The 24,360-nt window shown below is 39.5% G+C and overlaps 1 protein-coding gene across 1 annotated transcript; it reads left to right on the top strand.

Moving 5' to 3' along the window:
- Positions 1 to 333: 333 nt before the first annotated feature.
- tpcn2 (two pore segment channel 2) lies at positions 334 to 24,142 on the top strand. The gene is made up of 25 exons (XM_080500909.1): positions 334 to 512; positions 5,139 to 5,194; positions 6,006 to 6,082; positions 7,619 to 7,796; positions 7,901 to 8,017; positions 8,732 to 8,838; positions 10,401 to 10,473; positions 11,693 to 11,792; positions 11,874 to 11,939; positions 12,023 to 12,087; positions 14,039 to 14,130; positions 14,369 to 14,450; positions 15,725 to 15,814; positions 15,924 to 16,043; positions 16,121 to 16,180; positions 16,624 to 16,752; positions 17,147 to 17,196; positions 18,119 to 18,221; positions 19,437 to 19,508; positions 19,628 to 19,701; positions 20,277 to 20,382; positions 20,523 to 20,605; positions 20,701 to 20,782; positions 21,922 to 22,013; positions 22,103 to 24,142. Exons 1-25 carry the CDS (start codon positions 362 to 364, stop codon positions 22,179 to 22,181), a joined length of 2,304 nt encoding a protein of 767 aa, XP_080357035.1. The 5' UTR covers positions 334 to 361; the 3' UTR covers positions 22,182 to 24,142.
- Positions 24,143 to 24,360: the final 218 nt, after the last annotated feature.

Genomic DNA, 24,360 nt, shown 5'->3' with positions numbered 1-24,360 from the left:
TTTAAAGTCCACCTTAAAAGTTGAGAAGGGTTACTTTTCCCCACTGGTTTTCCACTTTTCCCGCCCGTGTTTTCCCAGCATTACTACCTGTCCAGGTGGAGCGCGTGCCCTCATAGACCGCCTCGGCTCGTGCGCCCTCTGCTCGGTCATGTGACTGCAGGGAACGGGACGCATTGCAAGAAGGAGGAGCCGAGCCTTTAAAGCCAGTGTAAAGTGAGACACGCGGAGGAGGAGCAGAGGAGGAGAGGAGGAGTGGGGGAGCGACTTCCTAAAAACAGGAGCGCCTCCTGCACTTTCTGTTTGACTTGTTTGTTTGCGTCGGACGCTCCGTCCCGAGCGGTCTCGTCTGGAGACCTCCCGGATGGAAACGGACAGTCTGCTGAGCGGGACAGTGAACGGAGTCTCCGGGGACTATGGCTCGCGGGGGGGCGCGGGTCTCGCAGGGGCCGCGGGGCGCCGGCGGATGTCGTACTCGGCGGCCGCGGAGACCTGCAGAGTGGAGAGAGACACAGGTGAGGGGGGGTAGTTGGGTGAAAGAGACAGGTGAACTGGGGGGTACAGGTGGGGGGGCAGGTGAGAGAGGAAGGATCTTGTCATGACAGTCGCTACAGCAGCCTGGCCCAAATAGTTCACTGTAAACATTGTATTGCATCATTAACACTTATAGCTACTATCTCATTGATACACATGGATCACCTGTGTTAAACACTGAGAATAACTTTTTTTTTATAATCACACTGGGCTTTAAAGTAGCCGTATTTATCTGGTATGTTATGTTCTAAAGTTATTATCCTGGGACCACTTAATACTTGGTATACTATGAAGTTCACAAACGTACCATACAAGCGTACCATGATCTACTACTGTCCATCTGTCTGGCTGCAGCTCAAAAAATAGGAAACATGAATGTGAAAGTTTGCTTTCAACACAAAAATCTGTGAAATTCATCAAATAAACTCTCGTTTTTGTGAATTTCTCAACAGTGACCTGCATTAACCAATTAAATGATAGTCTGAAAGCATGTAAAAAGGGTAAGGAGCAACGAGCTGAGTCAGATCATCAGACACTGCAAGTCGTCTAAATAATCCAGAGTGTGTCATGTTTTCAACAAGTTGCTCAATCACCAAGTTGTTTTCATGTTTCCTGGAATTCAGGCAGAGAAGAAACCCAATGAGAGAAGTATGTGAAGGTCACAATATCTAAAAATATATATTCTCTTCAGACAGCTCTTTGCCTTGCACATTTGAGGAAAACTACAAATAAATAGCCTCTTTTTACACAATCAAACCATCCGTCTTTTTACAACGCTCTGAGCTGGCGCTGATGTGAGCCGAGTTTGGGTAAAGGCGGGCTACACTCTGGACGGGTCACCAGCCCATCACAGAGGCTGCCATACACTTGTATTAACACATTTTCACATTGACCAATTAGCCTCAAATGCATGTTTGTGAAGTATTAAATCAGAGTAAACATGCAAAGTCCACACAGAAAGGTCTCTGAGCACAACCCAGGCTCAGGTGTGATGGTACTGTGAGGCGAGCACTAACCACTGCACTAGAATACATAAACAAAATCTAATATTCCTTGTATTTATTTAACAAAGTCATTAAACCTGCATATGTGTTTTTAAAAAGGAGGTGAACCTCGAGAGTAAATATTGAAAAACGGATCAGAAGTTTTCTGGTCAAATAACAAGATGACACACGTACCTAAATGTTATTTAGTGACATGGGTTCACCTGCTGCTCATCGACTAGGGAGGAAACCGTAACGCCGGGCTGAAAGTCCACCAACGCACAGGGGAAACATGCAAACTCCTCACAGGAACAGTCCAGAATGGAATCAGGACCTCAGTTAATCACTGCTTGAATGATTTTAAAATTATCATCAAACATCAACCAGTAATTTAGAAAGGCCTGCCTTTTGTGTTTGGATATTTCCATTAAAAGACATTGCTTTTGTTCTTGTTAATTCACTTTGGAAGGTTCATGAAATATTGTCATTTTACAGGGTTGGTTCAAATGCACTGTACAGGTAAAAACAAGAGCTGTCCTGTAAATAATCAGATTCAATGAATCACCAACTAATGTTATGACTGTGTGAAACTACTATTTGAGAAACTGGTTTAATAAAAACTCACCAAATCAGTTTAGTCAACCTGAGATCAATGCTGAGACGTACACAATGTAAACTCTCCAGTTCCCAAATTTGTAGAGCTGGCCTCTGCACTCATTGTCCAATTACGCTTTATATTTACGACAAAAATAGTCACAGTAATCGCCCACTGATGAAGATTGGCCTTTCTAACTAAAATTATGTCACTGCCTACAACTCCTCCATCCACTACCTGCAGAGTCCCATCTAATAGTCTAACTTCTCTCCTTTGTTTTTGTGAGTTTATCTTATCTGTTATATTCCCATCATGTTCTCACCCTCTATTATAACCTCGTGTCCAACCTCTTCACTTGCTCTTCTCTCCAGCAAACTTCCAGCGCGTTTCCCTTAAACTGCTGTCTTTAAAAGCTTAAATCCAGTGGTGGAATCAAGCTTTTTTGTGTGTCTTGTCCACCCGAACTAACAGTCGCGCATCAGAGTTATTGGAGCCGACACGTCTGTCTGCCACTGAAGGACACTTTGAGCGTGAGGACAGGACGGGTTGGGAGCTTCCGGGTTAGAGGACTTTCCAGTCGGACACCTGATCGCAGTCAGTACAGAGGAGCGTTTGTATTTGTGTTGAGAAAATGGGGAGGTGACAAAGTGTTTTTGTACTAACCGGCAGGTAGAAATACTTTATTTAGAGCCTCTTTGAAGTGTATTTAATGCTCAGAGGTTGGAACAAACAAATGATGAAACAAGGAGATAAATAGAGTTGGTTTGATTGTGTACAACAAGATGGAGTCGGGGGAAGGAATGCTTTATCCTGATTAACCAGCTCCTCTACTATACTAACATACATTGTCAACAATGTATTTAAAAATCAATGCACGTCGTTTAGTATTTCATCTAAAGACAAATATGGATTCTGGTCGTTGCACCGCTGCCCTGTTACTTAACTCTGCATGAACAAACTCGCAATGCTGCTGTAGAGTCAGGAAGGAGCAGTGCAGCAAAACTGAAGTGCAGATTCAGGCCAATTAGTTCTGCAGCATCTCAAAGAACAGTCATGTTTAATTCCTGATTGTAGTGCTAAACGGCTAAAGCAGTTAGCATTGAACTTAGACCATTGGATAATTTTTATTAGACACCATGAATATTTAAAATGCGAGAAAAACACAATCTGCATTAAAATCTCAAACTATAACTCGGTAAGTCACTCAATGGAAAAGAAGATAAAAATGCCCGCTAAATAGGTCAGAATGTTTCAGGGAAATGTTGATAACATGGTCGTCTATCTTCTTGTCTGCAAAACAAAAACTGTCTCCTTGTCCTGACCTCGGAGGGAACTGGAACACATTATTAACATTGTTTGGTGTCAATGAGTGTGGATGTGTCGCATATCCAAATACGTATCGCCGCTAAAGTTGTTTGTCAGTTAAATTCATGTACAGTATGTGTGTTTGATGAAACATTATTTCACAGCTCATGACACTGAAGTTGTAAGGGCAGGCAGGATTTCCCTGTGTGTGTGTGTGTGTGTGTGTGTGTGTGTGTGTGTGTGTGTGTGTGTGTGTGTGTGTGTGTGTGTGTGTGTGTGTGTGTGTGTGTGTGTGTGTGTGTGTGTGTGTGTGTGTGTGTGTGTGTGTGTGTGTGTGTGTGTGTGTGTGTGTGTGTGTGTGTGTGTGTCTTTCAGTCAGACTGCAGCAGTTTGAAGTGTTCCTCCATCAGAAACAGCCGCCACTCTGACACATCCTGCTGTGACGCAGCAAGTCGCCACACCAAAGTGTGTGTGTGTGTTTTTGTATGGTGTGAGTGAGTCATCATGCCTTGTATCTGTGTAACCGCTGGCTGAAATAGTTGCAGACTTAAAGTATCACCACCAGCTGCAGAACAAGTCTGATAGACTCCATGTTTTTCTTTATTCTCATTTTACTGCCTGTGATCTGTGAGCAGGTTCAGTTTAAAGCTCACTCAATCCTTTTATAATCAACTAAAGCTTTGATAGTGACCATTTTGGACCAACGTTACCAGAATCCATTCCAATCTAAATTATTTAAATAATTCACCTTTTTAGCATCTAGTTGGCTAAATTCATTTTCTATCATATTAAAAAATACAGAGTTAGTCCAATTAACGAGAAGTTTCAAACAGTGGTAAAGCTTCGAAATCATTGAAACATTTAATAAATTAGTTCAAACCATTTGCACATTTTAATCTGAGTTGCAGTAGTTTCTTCTTGTTTTAAAATTGAGTTATTGGATATTTATAGGCAATGACGTTTACTATATGCATTTAAAAACAAAATGCTAATGCTAATTGTCCATGGATGGCAAAGTGTGTGAAGTTTTAAGGTACTGAAGAATTAGTGCTTCAGCACCTCCAGTCACTAAACACTGTTACTGACACTGAGGCATACAATCAAGGAGGTTAGCATCAAAGTTGGCTTTGCATTGAGATTAAATCATTGAAATAGGTTAAATCTATGAGGATTGTGGTGTTTACTCTTGAGGACCTGACTTAATTAAAATTACTATGCATTTGCACACTTTACAGGAATTTTAGATTTCTTTTGGGTAATACTGTTCCCTTTCAAATTATCTCCAGTATTAACTAATAAGTACAGTAAAAAAACAACATATGTTTCCATTGAGTGGAGCTGCAAAAAGACCGTAATTAATGCGTTTAGAATGATGATGTAAAGTAGGAGGACATTCAAGCAGGTCTCCATTTGATTCCTCCAAACAGTAATTCAATTTTCCTGAGAACCGATTGGTCAGAAAGCAGATCTTTCATATCTTTTCCAGACTAAAACCGGGTCCGAAGCATGTTGCCATGGTGATCTGTTTATCTGGATAGTTTTGGCCTTCAGAGGAGATAAACCAGTCTCAGGAAAAGGCGTTTTCGCCATTAAACTGTCTCCCAGTTCCGATTCTCTCTGTCGCCAAACACTAGGCTTTGTCTGAGCTTCCAGTTTATCCAGTTCTGTTGTCAGCAGCATCTCAGCTTTTATCTTTCTGTTCTTCTTAACTTCTACCTCCACAGGTGATGAGGAACTTTACATCCAGCAGGCTGTTGTATTCATTGAAGACGCCATACAGGTAAGTCCAGTTGTATTCTGTCATTTTATGTATTCAAACATGAAAAACTTTAGTCATAGCTCTAGTAATTATAATGGAGTCATGTTGGGGCTTGTTGCAGTCTGGTCAGGAGATAAAACAAACTGTTAAACACCTCCATACAGAAGCTGGTATGGCAGGAGAAATCATTTATTTGTAAATGCTGGAACCTAAAATGATGAATAAAAAGCTGCACAGATTGATTACGTATATTTGCAGGATCAAGCATCTTGATTCATGATGATAATGTTGCATATTGTTATTTGAGGAGGGCAAAGGTCAAAGCCCGAACTTTCAAAATCCATCTTGATTAGCTTCCACTGGAGTTGCTTGACATGCTCTGTGCCACTTTCAGATTTCAGGTTTTTACTGTCAGAAACAAAGCAGGAGAAGAGCCGAGAGTTGAGTCTGATCTAAGGTCAAGGCTGAAAGCTGAAGGCTCCTGTTGTTGTTTTCAGCTTAACCACTCTTAGAAAGCCTAACCTGTTGAACCTGGAGGAGAAATGTTGACTAGGAAGTGAGTTCAATGCAGTGAGGAAAGAACAAATGAATTTAAAAAAAAATCACTATTCATGCTCATCACACCATAACTTGTACAAATTTTGCCGGATGGGAATCATAGACATAATGTACCATAAGTTGGGTTTGACAAGACTGAGAAGAGTACTGTATTTACATATTGCATTGTGGCCTTTGCCTCAGTTGTTACTGCACAAAGTAATTAAGGTAGTAAGTAAATAGTGTTGGTAAGTAATTATTTCATATTGTAAAATTAAGGTCTGTTTGTCCGCAGTACCGCTCCATCAACCACCGGGTAGATGCCAGTTCACTGCGACTGTATCGATGGTACTACTCCAGGATATGTCAGTGGTGAGTTTCCATCAGTTTATTTGTGTTTCAGGCATTCCAAAATATTATTGGTATTACTAATGAGAAAACCTGTGTCAAAATGTTGAAGAAGAAAGAAAAAAAATCAAAAAATTGTTCTATTTGGGAAGCAGCCAGAGAGGGAGTGAGGCATTAATACAATTTACTTGTATTGAAATGCACATGATTCATAAGTGAATTGAACTAAAAATGTATGTTACAAATGTAGTTGGGACAAAAAAAAAAAAAAAAGTCCATGACATGAAGGTTGCAAATAAATATTTTCCATACTTTTTGAAATTAAAAGAAGTGTCAGCTATTGTTTATGGATGCAAAATGGCCATTAGCAACAGTATCGTTTATAGTATATTATTCAAAAACTGCTTGGCGTGAAACAAAGTGTTTGTTGGATGTGAGCTTGGGTTTACCCCTGAGGTATGAGAGTCGACGACTCTTGTCTTAGATTCATTAACTCATTTAATTCAAGGGCTTTGTCAAGTTGGGGTAAAATAGCATCGGCGATTGTTAGGGGTGGTTAGAGTTTCCTATATTTAAAGTATTTTGCGTGTCCCTCCAAGCTCTCCCAAATCAAACTACAAACAGAACTGAAAATGAAAATGAAAAGCAACAGAGCTAGAAAGGGAGTCTGCAAGGCCGCAAAGTACAGCACATGCAGAACAATGAAACTTCACTTCCCTTTCATTTATTAGTTTATGATTTGGCTGAACAACAAATGTTCATCTCTCACAATGTGGTCTGTCATTTTTCATATAATAAACGGCTTCCATTAGCATGTGGAAAATAATTTATTGGATCATTATGGAGCTAAATGGCAACAGAAAGATGTGTTATCTTTTTCAGCGTTAAATGTGTGAAAGGCTCATGCTTGACTGTTTGTGGTCGCGTGAGACGGTTTCTCTTCACTGTTGGATTTTTTTTTTCTTCTGTTTGACCCGTCAACCACAACAGCATCGTTATATGAGTCATCTCAGTTTGACCTTTAAGTGCTTTATGAGGGCCGTGGCCAACAATCCTTTCTGCAACTTTGTAGGAGCAATTGAGTGAGTTTTCAACCAACCTAAAATTCGTAAATTAAATTTTAAGAAACCAATTGACACTATTCTTGTTTATAATGGCATGCCTGCTGGTGTTGCATATAAGAACTGCCAGCAAAATAATATGATGTATATCTTTTGCTGAGGTGGAGTAAAACTCGACTTGCAGAACTTTGAAATCTGGAAGCCGTGCAGATTTTAACCCTTTATAATGCAACAATTACATCAGGTGCAAACTATTGTTATCCTTTTAGTCCCTCAATCCCTTTTATTTATAGAGCACCTTATGTGGAGGTTCGAAGAGAGGGGACAAGAAAGTGATCCTTAAAGCAGAGTAAATTAGAATAAAATGAAAGAAATATTGATGTTAAAAACTATATAAAAATAAACTGCAGAATCTCACTCAAGAGAATCTGTCCTTCATCACTTTTCTACTGTCCCTCCGCCCTTGTCTCCATCCGTCCCCTCTTTTGTCGTTGTTTAGGGGTTTGGGGCTGAACATCGCAGTGGTGCTGTTGCTGGCGTTTGTGGAGCGCCCGTCCTCCCTGTCCATCTCATCAGACCCCCGGTATCGCTCCGACCCCTGGCAGCCCCCCTGTGGCTTCACTGAGGGCATTGAGCTGGTCTGCCTCCTCATCTTCACCCTGGATTTTGCTGTAAAGGTAAGTTCACGTTGTTTGAAGATGTTTATGTTCACTCATCTCGCTGGCCGTTTTTATAGCAGGAATTTGTCCATCATCTATTTAAATGTCCACTTTGTCTTCAGAGCTATCTGATTGGCTGGGAGGAACTGAGGAAGAGCAAGTGGCTGATTGGCTACACAGTGGTCATTTCGGTGTCCATCATCGACTGGGTGCTGTCTGTCAGCATGCTGTGTGACGAGGTGAGGCCCACGTTTCCAAGCAATTAGTGCTCAGGTGTCATCTAATCCGAAAGGAGTGTTTCGTCAGGTCTGATATCTTCAAGTCAAATACCAGGGTCACTTTGCCTGCAGTGCCTCTGACTTCTCATCATGAAGAAATCATTTGAAAATCCAACAAATAATTCATGATGCTGGCATGATTCATGATTCCTTTAACCATATATACTATATGTCTTTAAGCTAAGAGTTTTATCTCTTTCTAAAATAAATAAAAAACAACAAATCCAAACATTTAAACTACTCGCAGATTAACTATAAAGTCTTCGCTTTTCCCTGAAACTGTAACAGTGTCACCAATCCAAAGTTTGAAATGTGAGAAATGTTACACCTGTTGAAAAATTGCACATTTGTGTGAGGATATGATACAAACCTTCGGGTAAGTTCATGTAAAATATTAACATGTGTTTGAGTGTTTGCTGTATTTCAACACAATTGTTGCTAAGGTGGATTTCTCAGCTGTGTCACTGTCGACGCTTCAACACAACTGCAACAAGTTATCACCTCACTCAGCCAAACTGGGGTCAATGTGCAAGAAAAACCTATATTTCCACACTGAGGTTTTGACAGTCTCCTCTTCATGATCAACTGTGTGGAATCATATGAATCATCTATGATAAGATAAAACAATCCATCAGTCAAACTCTGTTTCCGTATTTCTTTTTTTTTTTTTATTAGAAACTGAGGGTACGGCGACTCCTGCGTCCGTTCTTCCTCCTGCAAAACTCGTCTCTAATGAAAAAGACGCTGAAGTGCATCAAGAGGACTCTGCCAGAGATTGCCAGGTATCAGAACTCTTCACCCGGTCAGGCTGAGATGAAACGTGCAACGTATGTCAAGCTATTTGAGGCCCCTCACTTCGATCCTAATTGCGCTACTAAGATTGGTAAATCCACCTGCAGTGAGTCGGAAGAGCCAACATTTGCATTGAAGGAGGGATATGAAAACACTCAGGTTGATAGTTCATTAAATACACACCGGCTCATGACTCCAAAGCATTCTCACATGCCTGTGATATCCTGAGAATTCACACTGTTTACATATAAAAAATTTTGAGGAGACAGTGCACATCATACCTTAAAGCCAACTAGAGTTGCTTGAGCATTTGCAGCAGTACACCAGACAAACCTAAAACAAAACTAAGTTTTTCCCTGGGTTTGATGCATTCAGGAAAAAAGCTTGTCATGCTTTCTTACATCTTGAGAGGCACTGTGCCATCGTCGTGGTAACTAGCCTTGTTTTCTGAATTACTTCTGCATTAAATGTGAAAGTAGATATAAAAAAAGACATGGTTCCCAACAAAAAGCAGATGATGCAACAAGTAGATCATGTGTCTGAAGTCATGGGTTATTTATTTAAATTCCTGCATGTTTTCCATGGAAAGTAAAAGATACTAGATTTCCTGGACTGTAAGTCATCTCTGTCAAAAAAATATACCTTATGAAGAGGGCAGAAAAAAACACAAGTTGCACCTATTGTTCAGTGTCCAGACATACTGCAACTCTGTCCAGCTTTCTTGGTTTTCTCCATCATTTGATTTGCTTTTCTCCCTCAAACGTTGATCACACCCTCTAACCTCTTTGTGATGGTTTGTTTCCATTTTATGCTACAGATTTAATCACGTTCAGATTAAATTCTGTTGTCTAGGTTTTTCTTTTCTGTGACATTTTGCACAGTCGGGTTTTTCTGTGATTCTGCATCAGCTTTCTGTGTACAGTGACATCGAGCAGTCCCAGATAAAATCCACTGGTCTATTTTGAATACAAGTTGTGTGACAAGCTGTGTAACTAAAATGGCATGAGGTATCCTTCAGAAAGTGTCAAATGGCCAAGCTCGAAAACATAGACTATGTCATGTAGCAAAACTCACTTCGGGCAACAAACCTTCGTCGATGTTTGCTCTGATGACGATGAAGTCTTGTGATTAAGTTTCTGCTTACCTGCCCTGTCACATCTGGCTTGATGCCACAGTTCTAGTTCACGATGGCCCATTAAAACGTAAATCTTCTTAGATTAAAAGTTTTTCTAGAGAAACATCAGGTGTTTTCTAACCAGCGTCAATAATAGTTTCATGAATAAAAACTGCTATGCAGTATCATAACGTGCATTTTCACACGATAACTGAATAGAGGGTTGTTGTTTTTTTTTTTAAATGTCTTGATTGACTTTGGAACATTTCATAACAGCAAGACATGAAATATGAAGAAAACAAACCCAGAATAGACTTATTAATAAGATAAAGTCATATTAGACACAGTACTGGATAAGACATCTGAGATTAGTTATGAAACACAAGATCCTATATTTATCCTCAAAATGCAACCAACTTTGTATTTCTGTCTTTGCAGCGTCATCCTGCTGCTCGCTCTCCACCTCTGCCTCTTCACCATGATCGGCATGCTGCTGTTTGCTAAGACGGAGGTGAGTTTTGTGTGTTTCGGTGTGTGTGTGTGTGGCCACGCCCTGTGAAACATGCTGGCTTGTCATGACGTGTGTGGCTCAAGTGTTAAAAGTTGTCTGGACTTAAATCTGGGGATATGAAAAAAAAAAACCGAGAGCCTTTGTGAGCCTTGTGAATGTTCTTTTGAGAAATGTTGGGAAGCGATGGTCTTCAGATTGGAGAATTGAGCTTGTAGTGGGAATCCCACTGCTGACAGCGCACCACTGTGGATTCATGAGCAAGGCACTTGAACCACAGTAGTTCCAACTATGTGTCCTTAATCTATGAAGTGATGTTGTGGGTTAAATCACAATAATCCTGGAGGGGATAAATATAGTTTACTCTCTAAATATAGATATGGAAACAAGCGAGTGAAATCTTAAAGTTCAACATGGATTGCTTCAAAGCAGTTTGTTGTGAAACACTCACCACTTGCAATGATTCTCTTTGGTGCATTTGTGTTTACAGTCCACAATGAGGCTACAACTTAAAAAAAATGATTTGTAGTTATACTCTTTCATAATATTGCATGACAATCTGACAGACACACAAATCTGGTTTACTGCATTTCGTTGTGTACTTCTTTGAGTCCACACTGTGATGAGATGTTGTTTTTTCTTCCCACTAAGAAATGGGAACTTTCCCACAGTTACTCATGAACACGCCACAAGTCATCCCGGACTGCACACAGCATCCACAAATACTCATGGGAACTGTAAAGGTTGTTTGATGCACAGCTAAGAATAATCCCGGAGAATTCCACTCACTCCTGATTATTCACAGCATCTGATTAAATATATGAAATGTGAATGGAAGAAAACAAACTGCCACTATAGAAGGTCTGTGAAGTCGACTCACGTTTGTGCTGTTTACATAGAATTCATTGAGTGAGTACTTTTAGCATCCAACATCATCATTTTGTCTAAATTAATATTTTAAACTCTTAAGAGGACGTGTAGTGCATTTGCAGGTTATGGAAATATTTTGACGAGGCTGGTTAAACGGGAACCGTGACATTTAATTGTGTTAAAATCGGGGAAGGTGAAAATGTTTGAGTGGAAGCAGCTTTTACAGACCCTTAAGATTTTTCGTGATGACCCACAAACACTAAAGAGATTAAGTTTTTACCTCTTTATAGTGTATTTAGTATGTGATGTGCGTCTCCTACTCAACCCCCCCTCCCGCCGTGTTTCTGCACAGGACCCCAAGAAGAATGGGGAGTGGGCGCTACATTTCAGAAACCTGCCTGATTCCTTCACCTCTCTGCTGGTGCTGCTCACCACAGCCAACAATCCAGACGGTATGCCGTCAGTCACATGACCAACGCGCTCGTAGCTTGTTACAGGGCTTAAACTTTTCACTCTCTTGTGTCCCATTGCAGTTATGATCCCAGCCTACTCCCTCAACAGAGCATACTCCATTTTCTTCGTTGCCTTCAGTGTTATTGGTGAGCAGACGGGTTCTGGAAGCAGTGCAGTGAATTCATTATTGGTGGATTTAGCGTGACATATTTGCTTTGTGTCTTCACAGGAACATATTGTCTGATGAACTTACTGACGGCCATCATCTATAACCAGTTCAGGGGATATTTACTGGTGAGTCACTCAGAGCTCATTGTATTGATTCCATTGAGCCTTTATCAAACAGGGTTGTAATGATGAGGGTGAGAATCCCAGTCGGATGATGTTTCAGACAACAGCGTGGTAAAAAATCACAGCCTACAATGTATACAAGCACCTAACTTAAAGCATGCCACAGTCCAGTGCAGGGGAAGAGTTGCACATTATTCAACTTTTAATAATTTTATACACAAAATGATACATTTGTAACGGCGTTTATATTTTATTTCAGTGTACATAGATTAAGTTCTCAGACACTTTCTAAAAAAGAATTATTTACTTATTTCTGTTTAATTTTCAAAAGAATTGAACACATTAACACTTGGATCCAGACTGGATTCATTTCATGACATGGCTGTTTGAGTTGTATATTTTGAACTAATAACTTTACAGGAGATTTTCATGTGATAAATGGTACAGCTGCTGAGCTTTTCATTGATGTTATTAGAAGACTATTTACAGATCTAAATATTGTGTTGTTAGACTGCAATATTTATAATTAACATTTTTATTCTTTGATATTACAATTATTTACATTATTAATAGAATTATTTGGCCATATTGCCACGTCCCTGTTTTATCAATTGTGATACAAGTCAGCATACAAAGTAACAAGTATTTATTTTATACATTTTACACAACTATATTTGACAGTGCTTTTTAAAGAGCCCAACAAACATCCCATAGTCTTTTAAACACGTTTTCTCAAACATGGCATAGAATTTCCTCACCTTGACATCATGCACAGACATGTGAGACAGGGTTTTTTTTTTCCTAGCGATCATAATCACATCTGCCATTCCCAGCTGGCAAAATTACATTTTAAAAACTCGTAACATGTGAAAACAGGAAAACATGTCTGCACAGTCATTTCAGCCTCAGTAAAGGCTAAATATTGTCAGTTGACTTTTGTTCTTGAGCTCCATAAAGAAAACCCTTTTCCACATATAGATCCTTTTCTCGTCTGCTGCCATTCACTGGAGAGTTCAGAGCAATAATATTGTAAATCTGTATCACTGGAAGGTCACAGAAATCCGTTAATACTTAAGTTAACCAGTATGGGTCAAACAGCGAGAACCATTATCATCACGTCAGTCAGTCTTCTTTCACTGGAAAATGTCAATCTTCCCATGCAGCTTTCTTCAACACAGTTTTCCAAATAAGTTTGAGTCTTATTATTCCAAATGAAAATATCCCAATGATGGAATTTCCTCCATTTAAAGTTCCTTCAAGCTGCTTTAGAAGCTGAGTAAGTTTCTCCATGAGGACAGCAGGCCGCACCCATCAGACACATTAGATCCAAGACAAACAACAGAGAATTAGTCAAAGACTGGAAAACGATCAGATGCATAAGAGACATGCCTGAGATGCTCTCACGGAGCTTGGAGTGTGACATCATTACGAAATAAATCGTCTTTTTAAACATGGACGTCTGTTCACAGTTTGACTCGAGTCTGATTCAAAACAGAACAAAAAGCTTCCTTGAGAATAAATCCAGAAATATGAAATTGTTCTGCTTGCATTTCAATATTCTTGGGTTTGTATTTAAAACAACAGCAATTACACACACTGACACTAATTTCTCAACACTTTCAGGCCTGTGCTGAGCCATCACTTTGTAACTGAGACAAGACTGCCATCTGCTGGAAGACAAGCAGAGTTGAACTAGAACTGTGTCCAGTCACCAGATGTTGCGTTAGACTTTCTTGTTGTCTTAACAGTTAAACTAAAAAAAAAAAAAGTAGGGGCAAAAGACACTTCTTTTCAGCATGAAAGACATGATGTTCAAATGCAGAAATGACAACATGTATGTTCTCTTGGAGGTCTCTGTATGATTTGAGCTACTCGCACCAAACTAGAGAAAAGAAAAGGCGCACAAGAGTTGTAAAGCAGGAATTTTGAAAAGACCTGTCACGTCTTTGTTCAGATGTCGATCCAAACGTCCATCATCAGGAGACGACTCGGGATTAGAGCTGCTTTCCAGGTCCTCAGTTGCAAGGGAGCCCAAAGAGCTGCTGAGTAAGACACACACGCACACACACACACACGGAAAATACTTATTCTATGTAAATTGCATGTGGTAAATGACGAGGTAAAGTAGTTGTAAGTATGAAACCATGTTGTCTTATTCATTATTCACTCATTTAAAGCGTGAATGCAGTTTTTGATGGACTTAAAAAGATCGATGTCGTTCATCTTCACGTTCCATAAATGTTCTGAATCGTACTGCAGTACTCAGTGCTGTTTTCTCCGTCAGGGAGCGTGTGCACATCGACGCTGTGATGGAGGTGATGTCCAGAGTCAAGACAAGGAATTACTATAGATCGGCCATCACTACGGTCAGAACTCACACACTCTTTTCCACTTTGTGGCACATTGACATGCATGCATTTACATCGGACTTAATAAAATTCCCCTGCAGCTATTGTAGCTTACCTAATAATATAGTGATGCTACTTATGACTAGAGGTCCCTGTATTATGAGTGTGTAAATGTATTAAGTCTTTGCATAGAGTGAGCAATTAAAATAAAGACATACATGTGCTAAAGTTTACATAAAGATGAAAATAACCACCTGCCATTGCAGCTGACTGTATAAAACATCTCACGTTCACTGATGTGTTGAAAATCCAGCCTGGTCTCCTTGAAGCGCCGTTTGTCAGACTTTTCCCATCACTGTTGCCAACTGGAAGATGCCCCATTACCAGTCTACAGCTAATAAAGCATACATTATTTATCAAATGATTATTTATTGATAATTCTATCAGCCGCACTGTACAAAGCAACAGCAGTATAACAATTAAACTCCTCCGCTCATAAATACAGCAAGCGCCACATGACAACTGATTGTCATTAAAACACATTTCTTAATGCCTATTGCTATTAATTGCATGCTTTATATATTTTTACTGTTTTGATAACTTATCTTTCATTTGGCATTTCAATACCAGTAGGAGGGGTTCAGATACTATTAGTGGTATTCAAATTACAATTTGAGAATCGATGCGTCACAAAGCCACATAAATGGTCCACATTCGTTTCTGAAAATGTTTTCATTTATTTGAAATGTTTTATATTGAATCTGAAAACGGTGGGGACAGATTTTTTCACCCCAGTTTAAATACTCGAATCAGATAGAGTAAATCACAATGGTTAACATGAAAATGTCTATAAATTAGACATCATTGGGGATACGTGATCATATAATGATCCACTTATGCTAAAGGTTCTTCATATATAACTTTAGTTTTTGACTATTTTCACACATGTTTTTCATCATTTAAATCGCACAAATATGGTTATATAAATTGCGTGGAGAAAACATACATAATTAATCACACAATGTCACCATATTTTTGACAAAAAGGAGGAGCAGGAGCATTTGGCTGTAACACTGTACAACCTTATTTTGATTTCAACTAAAATGATATAGTACAGAATAGAAGTCAAGAACCAGGACAGGCCACTTCATGCAGTTGCAAAGTAAGTTATCGAAGACAAATGCCCACTTATTCTGAAGCTGTTTTTAGGAACCATTTTCTTTTAGTTTGCTGTCTGAACGTGCCTGTGATTGCAACGCTTCTCTCTTCACTCTCATGTTCGCCTCCAACAGGCAGCCCGGCGCTACGCTGACGTGGGTTCGATGGATCGAGAGCAGTTCAGGAAGATTTTTGATGAACTGGATAAAGATCGTATCAAGGAGGTAGGACTATGTCAATTTGTATATTCATTCAGCGCTCCATTCATTTCTGAAATCTGTTTTTGTGTGTGTGTGTGTTTGTGTTTGTGTGTGTTGTTGTTGTTGTTTCCAGCACCCTCCCTTGCCTGTGTACACGTCTCCCGTCCTGCAGAGACTCCAAGTGATCTTCAGCCACTTCTACCTTTCTGTGCTGGGAAACGCTGTAGCCTTGGCCAATGTTGTGTGCATATGTGTGAGTTTCATGCGCGCACACACATTTTAACCAAGCCTGCCAGCATATTGTAACCTGACCTCTTCTGACCGTTCTAGACCATCCTGGTATTGAACTCTGAAAAGTCCACGGAGAAAAGAGACAACTACAACTTGGAGGTAAACAAAGTTTAAAAAAAAAACACTCCAGGGTAAAGTCCTGTTATGTAAATTTAGAGGAGGATCTCCTGCAGTGATTATGAAAAGCATTAAATCGCTAAAAGAGTTGATGAGATTTAAAATACAGAGGCATTAAGAGAATATTTCCTGATGTCACTTAGACATTTTGCAAACTTATTCCCATAATAAAACAATCCCATTTCACGTATTTTCATTTGGCTGTTTATTTCTGTTTTTTCTTCCAAATCAAATAAAGCCTTTGGCTGTGCAAACGACCAGTTAAAGTGATCATTTTTTCTCACTGACTATTTTCGGAATTGGCTAATTAAACTGTATTAACAGCAGAGAAATCAGGTTGGTTTTTTTTTGCTCTTCTGAACCTCCTGGCAGGTTCTGCCTCCGAGGTAAACTGATATCACAGTTAATCTATTTGACTCTTTCAGATTATCAACCTGTGTTTCATCCTCTACTACCTGTTTGAAATGTGCGTGAAGATCTTTGCCTTCGGCTGGAAAGGTTACCTGTCTTACAGGAACAACATCTTTGATGGTTTCCTCACCATCCTGTTGCTGGTAACGCCGCTCAGACTTCTATCTTCATGTTTAGTTGGATAGTTCAGTCAGAGGCCAGAACCCCTCAGTGTGAGAAGTGACGTATTGAAGGCGCCGAACACTGATGTTCCTGTGCAGTCTGAGCCTGCACAGTTTTAAAGAGTGGGATTGTCGATTACTGTCTTTAAAAGGGATTGGTCAATATTGTGGAAGCTCAGTTTGATCTAAAGATGGCTGCAACCAGCCGCTGTAGAGGTAAAACATTCTTATCTTAGCAAACCGTTGTCAGAAGAGTAACACTGAAACATTTGCTACTGCATCAGCTTTTTGGGGAGAATGATATTTTAATTTGCAGTTCCACACATTTTCATGTATTTTCCATCCACTGATCCTGTTGTTTGTTTCTCTTCCTCAGACCCTACAGATAACTATATTTATCACATACAAACTGCCCTTTAGCCACTGGTAAGTTTCTATAGTTTTTCACCGGTTTTCCAGTGCAGGTTTGTGTATTTAAGTCCAGCTTGCCAGTTCAGACTGCAGCGATAATTCTCATTCACAGTCAGATTGGGTTAGCCAGATTCAAAGTTCACTCTAAGCACATCCTGGTCCTTAAATTGAACTTCCTGATCTGAAAGTGTTGATGTTTGGCAGTGATTCATGGCAAGTCAGATGTTTGTACATGTGCCGACGCCGCACTTTTGCTTCACTTACTGGACTCAGCATTGCAATCTTCCCTCTGCCGCTTTCAGTTGTTAATCACATCAAGAGCAGCTTTTCCTCAAGAGTCAGCGAGATGACTTTTGTCATCTTGGCCCAAATTGTTGTGATTATATATGCATATTAAAAATTGAAATTTGCCAACAAAGATACAGCCACAACTTGTGTGATTTATTGACACAAGGATTTGATTAAATGTAGTGAAGTGCTGAAGTTTGTTACTTTCTAGCAGATTTTACTTTGTTTGTTCATTGTTTGTTCATTGCCTGTAGCTCTGCGATCTGATGACCCATAATATTTTGGATTTTACTTTATTCACAGGGAAAATGTTTTTTTTTTTTCTTACATACTGAATAACTTCAGTCTTAGGCTTTAGATAACTTTCTCTTTTCAGCTACTTGAAAAATCAATCTTCATAATAGAAATACACCAAAATGTGAAGCTTTTAGAGTGGAACTCTGTTCTGATGGGTTCAATAAATGTTACACCTAAAATATACTTGGAATCCATTAAGTGTAAAAGTTTGTCTACTTGGATCCCAAGTCATGAAACCTTGGAAAAACTTGTAAAACATGCCCTGGCAACAGCCACTTCAGGTTGTTTACGCTGTGCTTATCACTGTACTTTATCTCCATAGAGAAGTTTGTGTGTGTTTGTGTGACCACAGGGACGATCCCTCCTCCAGCAGAGCGATATCTCTGTGGGAGATGGTTCGTTTAGTCAACATGCTGATCGTCTTCCGCTTCCTGCGCATCATCCCGGATATTAAGGTACATCTCAGTGGGTTCATCCTCTGCATTGTTATAATCAACACACCTGCAAAGCACACAACACACCTGCCACACCACTTGGTTAATCATTTATTCAGACCAGAAGATTTTAAAGTGTGTGTGGGTACTTTCCTCCATGTGTGTAGATTCGAATATCTGTTGTCTCTTAAAAAGGGCAACAATGAAAAGACAAACAAGTGATGTTTCACTTGTGCTTAATGGAGCCCAATCAAACCTCACCATGATAAAAATGTGTTTTATTAGAAATAGATTATGAAAATAACAGCTGTGGTCTTTCTGCAGCTAAAAAGTTTTATTTTATTTTGAATTTTTCTCTCAATACAGAAATGCCAAAATTAGGCAAACATTATTACATTTAACATTTTCACATAATTTGACCTGTGGATAAGAATATTATATCATTGGGTTTCTATTTGTTATCAATTATGTATTAGGTAGTATTAAATGTAGGTTAAAAACAAAGCGTCGTTGCTTAATTGCTTAATTTGATTTATTTTTGAACATGTACACAACAGGGGAAATCATATGATAAAGTATTCACTTTGAGATGTATGAGGATGACAAACTGAGTAAAGGAAGACGAGGAAAATCAAAATGATCAGACAAATTGTCATGTAGCCTGCTGAAAAAGAGAATAGGAACAAGTCTACTTTTTAATTATTTCCTTTTTTTTTAGCTCTTGACCAACCTAATAGCTGTACGTATATACTTTACCACACTATCACAACACGTGTATTACAAATATGCAATTTTACATATACATAATACATCTAGAGCACACATATTTATGTATACAAATAGACGCACACACACACCTTCTAGCTAAGTATAATGTAAATACGGCTCACAAATACCCACTGATCGACAGTGAACTACAAATCATTACAAAAAAATCTATTTCAGATTTGTAGTTAAATGTCAAGTTTTTTTATTTCAATTTAACAAGTTTTTATTTCAGATTTTGCCTTTCTGGAAGAAAAAGACACAGCAGCTGAATGCTGGTTGGATTCAGGATAGTTTCAGAATTGTTGCTGAAGAGGCGCACAGTTGACTTGCACTGTAAGCTGAAATAGTGATGAGGATAAGATCTACAATGACAACTGATGGGACTGACAGAGCTTAATTTACAGATGAATATAAACAGAATCAGTGCTTGTGGAGTTGTGGTTCATTTCCACTTTGGTCTCTCTGCAGCTCATGGCTCTGGTTGCCAGCACTCTGTTGGACCTGGTGAAGAATCTCAGAGCGTTTGCAGGGATTCTGGTGGTGAGTTCTGTGGCCTTTCAAACTTTATTCATGCTTTAAATATAACACATTGAAGCCAGTAGACTTACTAATAAATAAGCATCACTTTACTTACTGATGCCTTGTTATTTTCTCCTCAGGTGGTGTACTACGTGTTTGCAGTATTTGGGATCTGGCTGTTTGAAGGAGCTATTAAACCTCCACCAAATATGAGGTATGAAGCCGTTAAAGGAGCTCAAAAAACAGAAAACCTGTGAGTTCAGAACCCAGAACGATAATACGAGAACGCTGTACCGACATATGGAAAACCTTCAATTTATATGGACTCGTTCTTCTATTTTCTGAGGATTCTGTAAAAATGACAAAATAATGAAAGAATTATGTCGTAGAGTTTCTAACTTCAATGATTGAATGTTATGACGAACCCATGCACAATAGTTCTCATAAGCAAACTGCACAAAACCTGCAAAATGTTTTTATTTCCAAGAAATGCAGCCCTACTCGTATGCCATTATATTACCAACTGCAGTTTATTGCTGATTTTCTAATGCAACTTCAATCATTTAATAAATGTTATTACAATAAAAGATGACATATCCTATTATACTATTGATAAGTTCTTATTTTATGGGCTTTCTTGTACTGAAAAAGACTGAAAAAGACCCAAATTATTACAATATTGCCAGGTACATTCTGGGTTGTTCCAGTTTTCGTGTAAGTGAAGAGACATCAGCTGGTTCAATGAGTGGTTGTTGTGTTTTAAGGTGCGTTTGTGTGTGTCTCTCTCAGTGTGATCTCTAATAGCTCCATGGAGATCGTCACCACGAACTTCAGTGTGGAGTGCGGCACGTATGAACAGCTCAACTACTGGCCAAACAACTTTGATGACTTTGCAGTGAGTTTCACAGAAATCCAGACTTTTCATCTAATCTGATTTCACCTGGACTTCTTAGGAATTATTTAAAATTAAAAAAAATGTATTAGAAATATAACCTTTTTGTTTTATTCGTCTTTTCCATTGCTTTTCCTTTGCAGGCGGCCATCATTCTGCTATATGATGTGATGATAGTCAACAACTGGCAGGCCTTCATGGAGGCCTACAGCAGATACACCACAGAGTAAGAAGCACAGCACACACACACACACATCGATCAGCTGTTGATGAGTGTGTCTGGTCACCATGATGACCAGGATGATGATCATCGTTTCCCAGGTGGTCCAAGATCTACTTTGTTAGCTGGTGGCTCACCTCCTCCGTCATGTGGGTCAATTTATTCGTGGCGCTCATCTTGGAGGTGAGTTGGAGAAAACACAAACAGCAAATGGACAGTTCAACTCCACATGTGGCTTGTTTTGTCTGCGTGAGATCCGAATGCAGGATCTGACACAGTTGTAAAAGTTTCTGCTTCCGTGGATCAGTGTGAAGAACTCTGAGACCCTCAAGCCAAATTTCTTTTACTATGGGAACCAGTGTTAGTGACACCGGAACACTTGTTTTTTTGTTGTGTTTTTTTGGGGCCTCAGTCTAAAGTCACAGACTAATTTTAAGCAATTTAGGTCCAATCCAGGTCTTGTCATGTAATATTTGAAATTGCTGAGCTTTCCTCCAAGGCTACTCGGTTAAATGAAGCAGGTGCAGCTAATCGGATAAAGTGTTTCTCGTACCTGTTGCCACCAGGTTTAATGTAATGTTGAACCTAGCAAAAAACAACCAGCATTCAATACAAGATGATTCATCTTGATGGAGATCTCAATGCTTTTTGTTTTCAAACTTTCTGTCTGGTTGGATTTCTTCCTGCAAATTCCAGTAGTTTCCCTCAAATATAAACCTGCTTGCTGTTGTCAGCGGACGCTGAGCCTTGTTCAATCCGCAAGAACTATAAAAACTACAAATCATCAGCAGGGTGAAACTAACCTGTGTCACGGCGGTCTAGACCAGCTCACATTCCCTGTTAGTGGATGAACAATCCAAGGCCTGGTGAATTCTGGTAACGCAGCCAAGAGAAAAAACAATCACGGTTCATCTCATCAGTTATACGACTGAATTGCAGGCTGTCAAAAGACTTAATAACACACAACCTGACAGTTTGTACCCAGGGCCAAGAACACCCTCTGTTGTGGACACATTTCCATGGAGAGTAGCAACTGGAGGTCTCTTGCATGGAAATGTATAAATGAGCTTGTACACCTAGGGAAATTTCATTAGAGGACTGAGAACTTTAACATTTAACGCACACTTCCCATCCAGTGTTGCTCTTCTATAAGTCTGCTTCTCGCCTCAGGACACGCTGAGTCAGGATTCCCTGACAGGCCTAAAGTTTACTGTATATTGTCTGACTTGTTTCCAGGTACATTACCCCAGGACATGTTGTCAAAATGTACCTTTTTACTTGTCGAACTGCTTTGTTTTGTGTGTTTTGTTTTCCTCCATTAGAACTTCATTTACAAGTGGGACCGCAGCTGCAGGTGCTCTGTTACAGACGTGGAGAAGATCAGATACGAGACCTCCGTTCAGCTCATGTTCAGGTACGCCCCCCCTTGTGTTTCTGCTGCGAATCTTCCAAGCTTGAAGGATGGGATACGTCTGTGTGTAACTGAGCCGTCCTCCCCTGCAGAGAGCAGATCCAGGAGCCCACAGAGGAGGAACTGGTGTGTCAGCTCCACCAGCACCCCCACTTACACCTGCAGTGGTGACGCACACCACCAGCACCTGTTTGAGATCAAAACACTGAGGACTCTATTCCCCCATGGAGCTACCAGTCTGTGTTCCCGTCAACTATAACCACTTCTACTAGAACAGTCGGAAACGCTTTCTGATTGTTAATCATCTTGTTGTTTTGGGGTGAAACCACTGCCAGCTGCAGCCAGGATTACCAAAACCACACTGAAATACGACCCAGCATCTTTTACTGGGTTATTGATAAATGTATACCGAACTCCAGATATTTTCATATTCACCAAACAAATAAAATAGCTGCTAGAGGTTTTTTTTTTTTATTATTATTATTAAGACCTAAGGGAAGAGTGAAGAGGTGTTGCCACTAATTTCTAATCAGTTCGGATTTTTTTTTTTTTTTGTCTTTGAGAAGATTGTTTTTCCAGACATGCAGCCATAAAAAAACCCAAAACAAGACATGCTGCTGTAACCAAGTGCCTTGTTTATGGAGCATAATGCAGTCATGTAAGAAAAGACAAAGCCACTGATTGTCCTAATGATTGTAGGTTGAGAAAGTTTATCTTCATGCAATCAAGTAAACTTGCAGACAAATGTTTGTCTTTGTTACTCTGAAATCACAATTTGTTACTAAACAGAAAAGCAGTATTTTCCACAGCTTTTCTATTAAAATCTTGCATTTGAAATATTCAAGCTCAGCAAGTTGTCTTAGAAATTTGAGGAAAATCCTTAAAAAATATCAAAGGTTTGTTTAATTGTAAATTGTTCTCAACAACTGAGCCCTTGTGGTGTTTTGTATGTAAATGCAGTATGTCTGTGTACAGAACAAAAGTTCTGATCACTTCTGTCTGAAGTTTTGACTCGGTGAAAGGACTTGTTGTGCCTCACCAGCTTTAAACAAATCCTGATCTTTGTCCTGTTGGAGCTTCATGCAGCACAGGAGATTGTATGACTGCAGTGTAAATGTCTGAACGCACTGAGCTGGCTTCATAGTATCAGTTTAACAAGCCAACTGGAATGCTGAAGAGCAATCAGATAAATTCTCGTGTGCGTCTTCCTGATGATTTAAACCATGTGAGCTGCACAGTGGATTAGTGGTTTGCACTTTGGCTTGATAGTAAAATGACCCAGATTGAGTTTGATTGTCGTGGCCTCTCTATGACAAGTCACAGAGGATCATGCCATTTCATCATCGTCAGACGGGGACTTCTTGACGGTGCTTTATGAACTATAATTAACATCAACCACACTGGTAAAAATGTAGCACTTCAACATGTCTGCGGTTATCAAGCCCAGGCCAGCTGACTTACGTCAGTGTCACATCGTCACCAGTCTCTCCGTCAGGACGTCTTGTCACGCTTGGCATGATATGTAGGTTAGTTTCATAAGAAGATTTAATACAGAATGATAATGTTGAGGGCTGGGAGAAGTTATTGAAAAACTTTGGATTCTTAGTGTTGCAGTGGTTCCTCTTTGCTAGCCATTGTTGGAAGTGATGCTGGCTTTGTGTCTGCTTCCATTAATATCCAACCATTGGAGTTACACTGAAACTCACACCAAAGGTTCCAAATTGATGTTTTGAGGTCATTTATCCAGTGATGACTAGTATCCTGCTTTATCTTCTTCCCTGCTTGTGAAACATTTGACCTCGTCTTATGGAATTTTTTTTTTTTTCATTCTTTCCTTGTTGTGGGCTTTTCTTAATTTCCTGTCGGTGCATCAGCTCTGCAAAAATCTTCCAGGGCAGCCAACAGGATGGTGTGAAGCCAAAAACAATAATCCATCACTCGAAATTGACATTGTTTCATACAGAAACAAGCTGTCATACTTTATTTGTGGCATTTCTCAGATATTTAGGTCATAAAGTGTGAAAGAGTGCTTTAAATTATTTTGTTTTTGGTTACTGACCTCACAAGGAAACTGATTCATTCATTGTGATGACTTAAAGGGATCTCTGTGTGGCGGACTCCTGTTATTTGAGAAGGCCAACTTTGGTATTTATAAAAGATGTTTGTTTTATTTTTGGAAAATTTTATCAATGTAAAAATAAATATTTTCTAAAAATGTAAATGTGTTTTGTGGATTGATTGCGGCATTTCCTGAGGTTTTACTGTAGTGAGCAGGCATTGTCTGTTCATTATTCTTTACATGCACATAAGTTACAAGTATTCACATTACTGTAAATAAGTATTTACAAAA

This window comes from Blennius ocellaris (assembly GCF_963422515.1).
Source record: "Blennius ocellaris genome assembly, chromosome: 1".
Taxonomy (NCBI): Eukaryota; Metazoa; Chordata; class Actinopteri; order Blenniiformes; family Blenniidae; genus Blennius; species Blennius ocellaris.
This window is presented reverse-complemented; position numbering and strand designations above follow the sequence as displayed.

Bases quoted from the DNA above. Each gene is read 5' to 3' on its own strand.
- tpcn2 (XM_080500909.1), top strand. From the start codon at position 362: ATGGAAACGGACAGTCTGCTGAGCGGGACAGTGAACGGAGTCTCCGGG. The intron at 11,940-12,022 runs GTGAGCAGACGG...GTGTCTTCACAG, and splicing joins CGTTGCCTTCAGTGTTATTG to GAACATATTGTCTGATGAAC. The intron at 19,509-19,627 runs GTGAGTTCTGTG...TTTTCTCCTCAG, and splicing joins CGTTTGCAGGGATTCTGGTG to GTGGTGTACTACGTGTTTGC.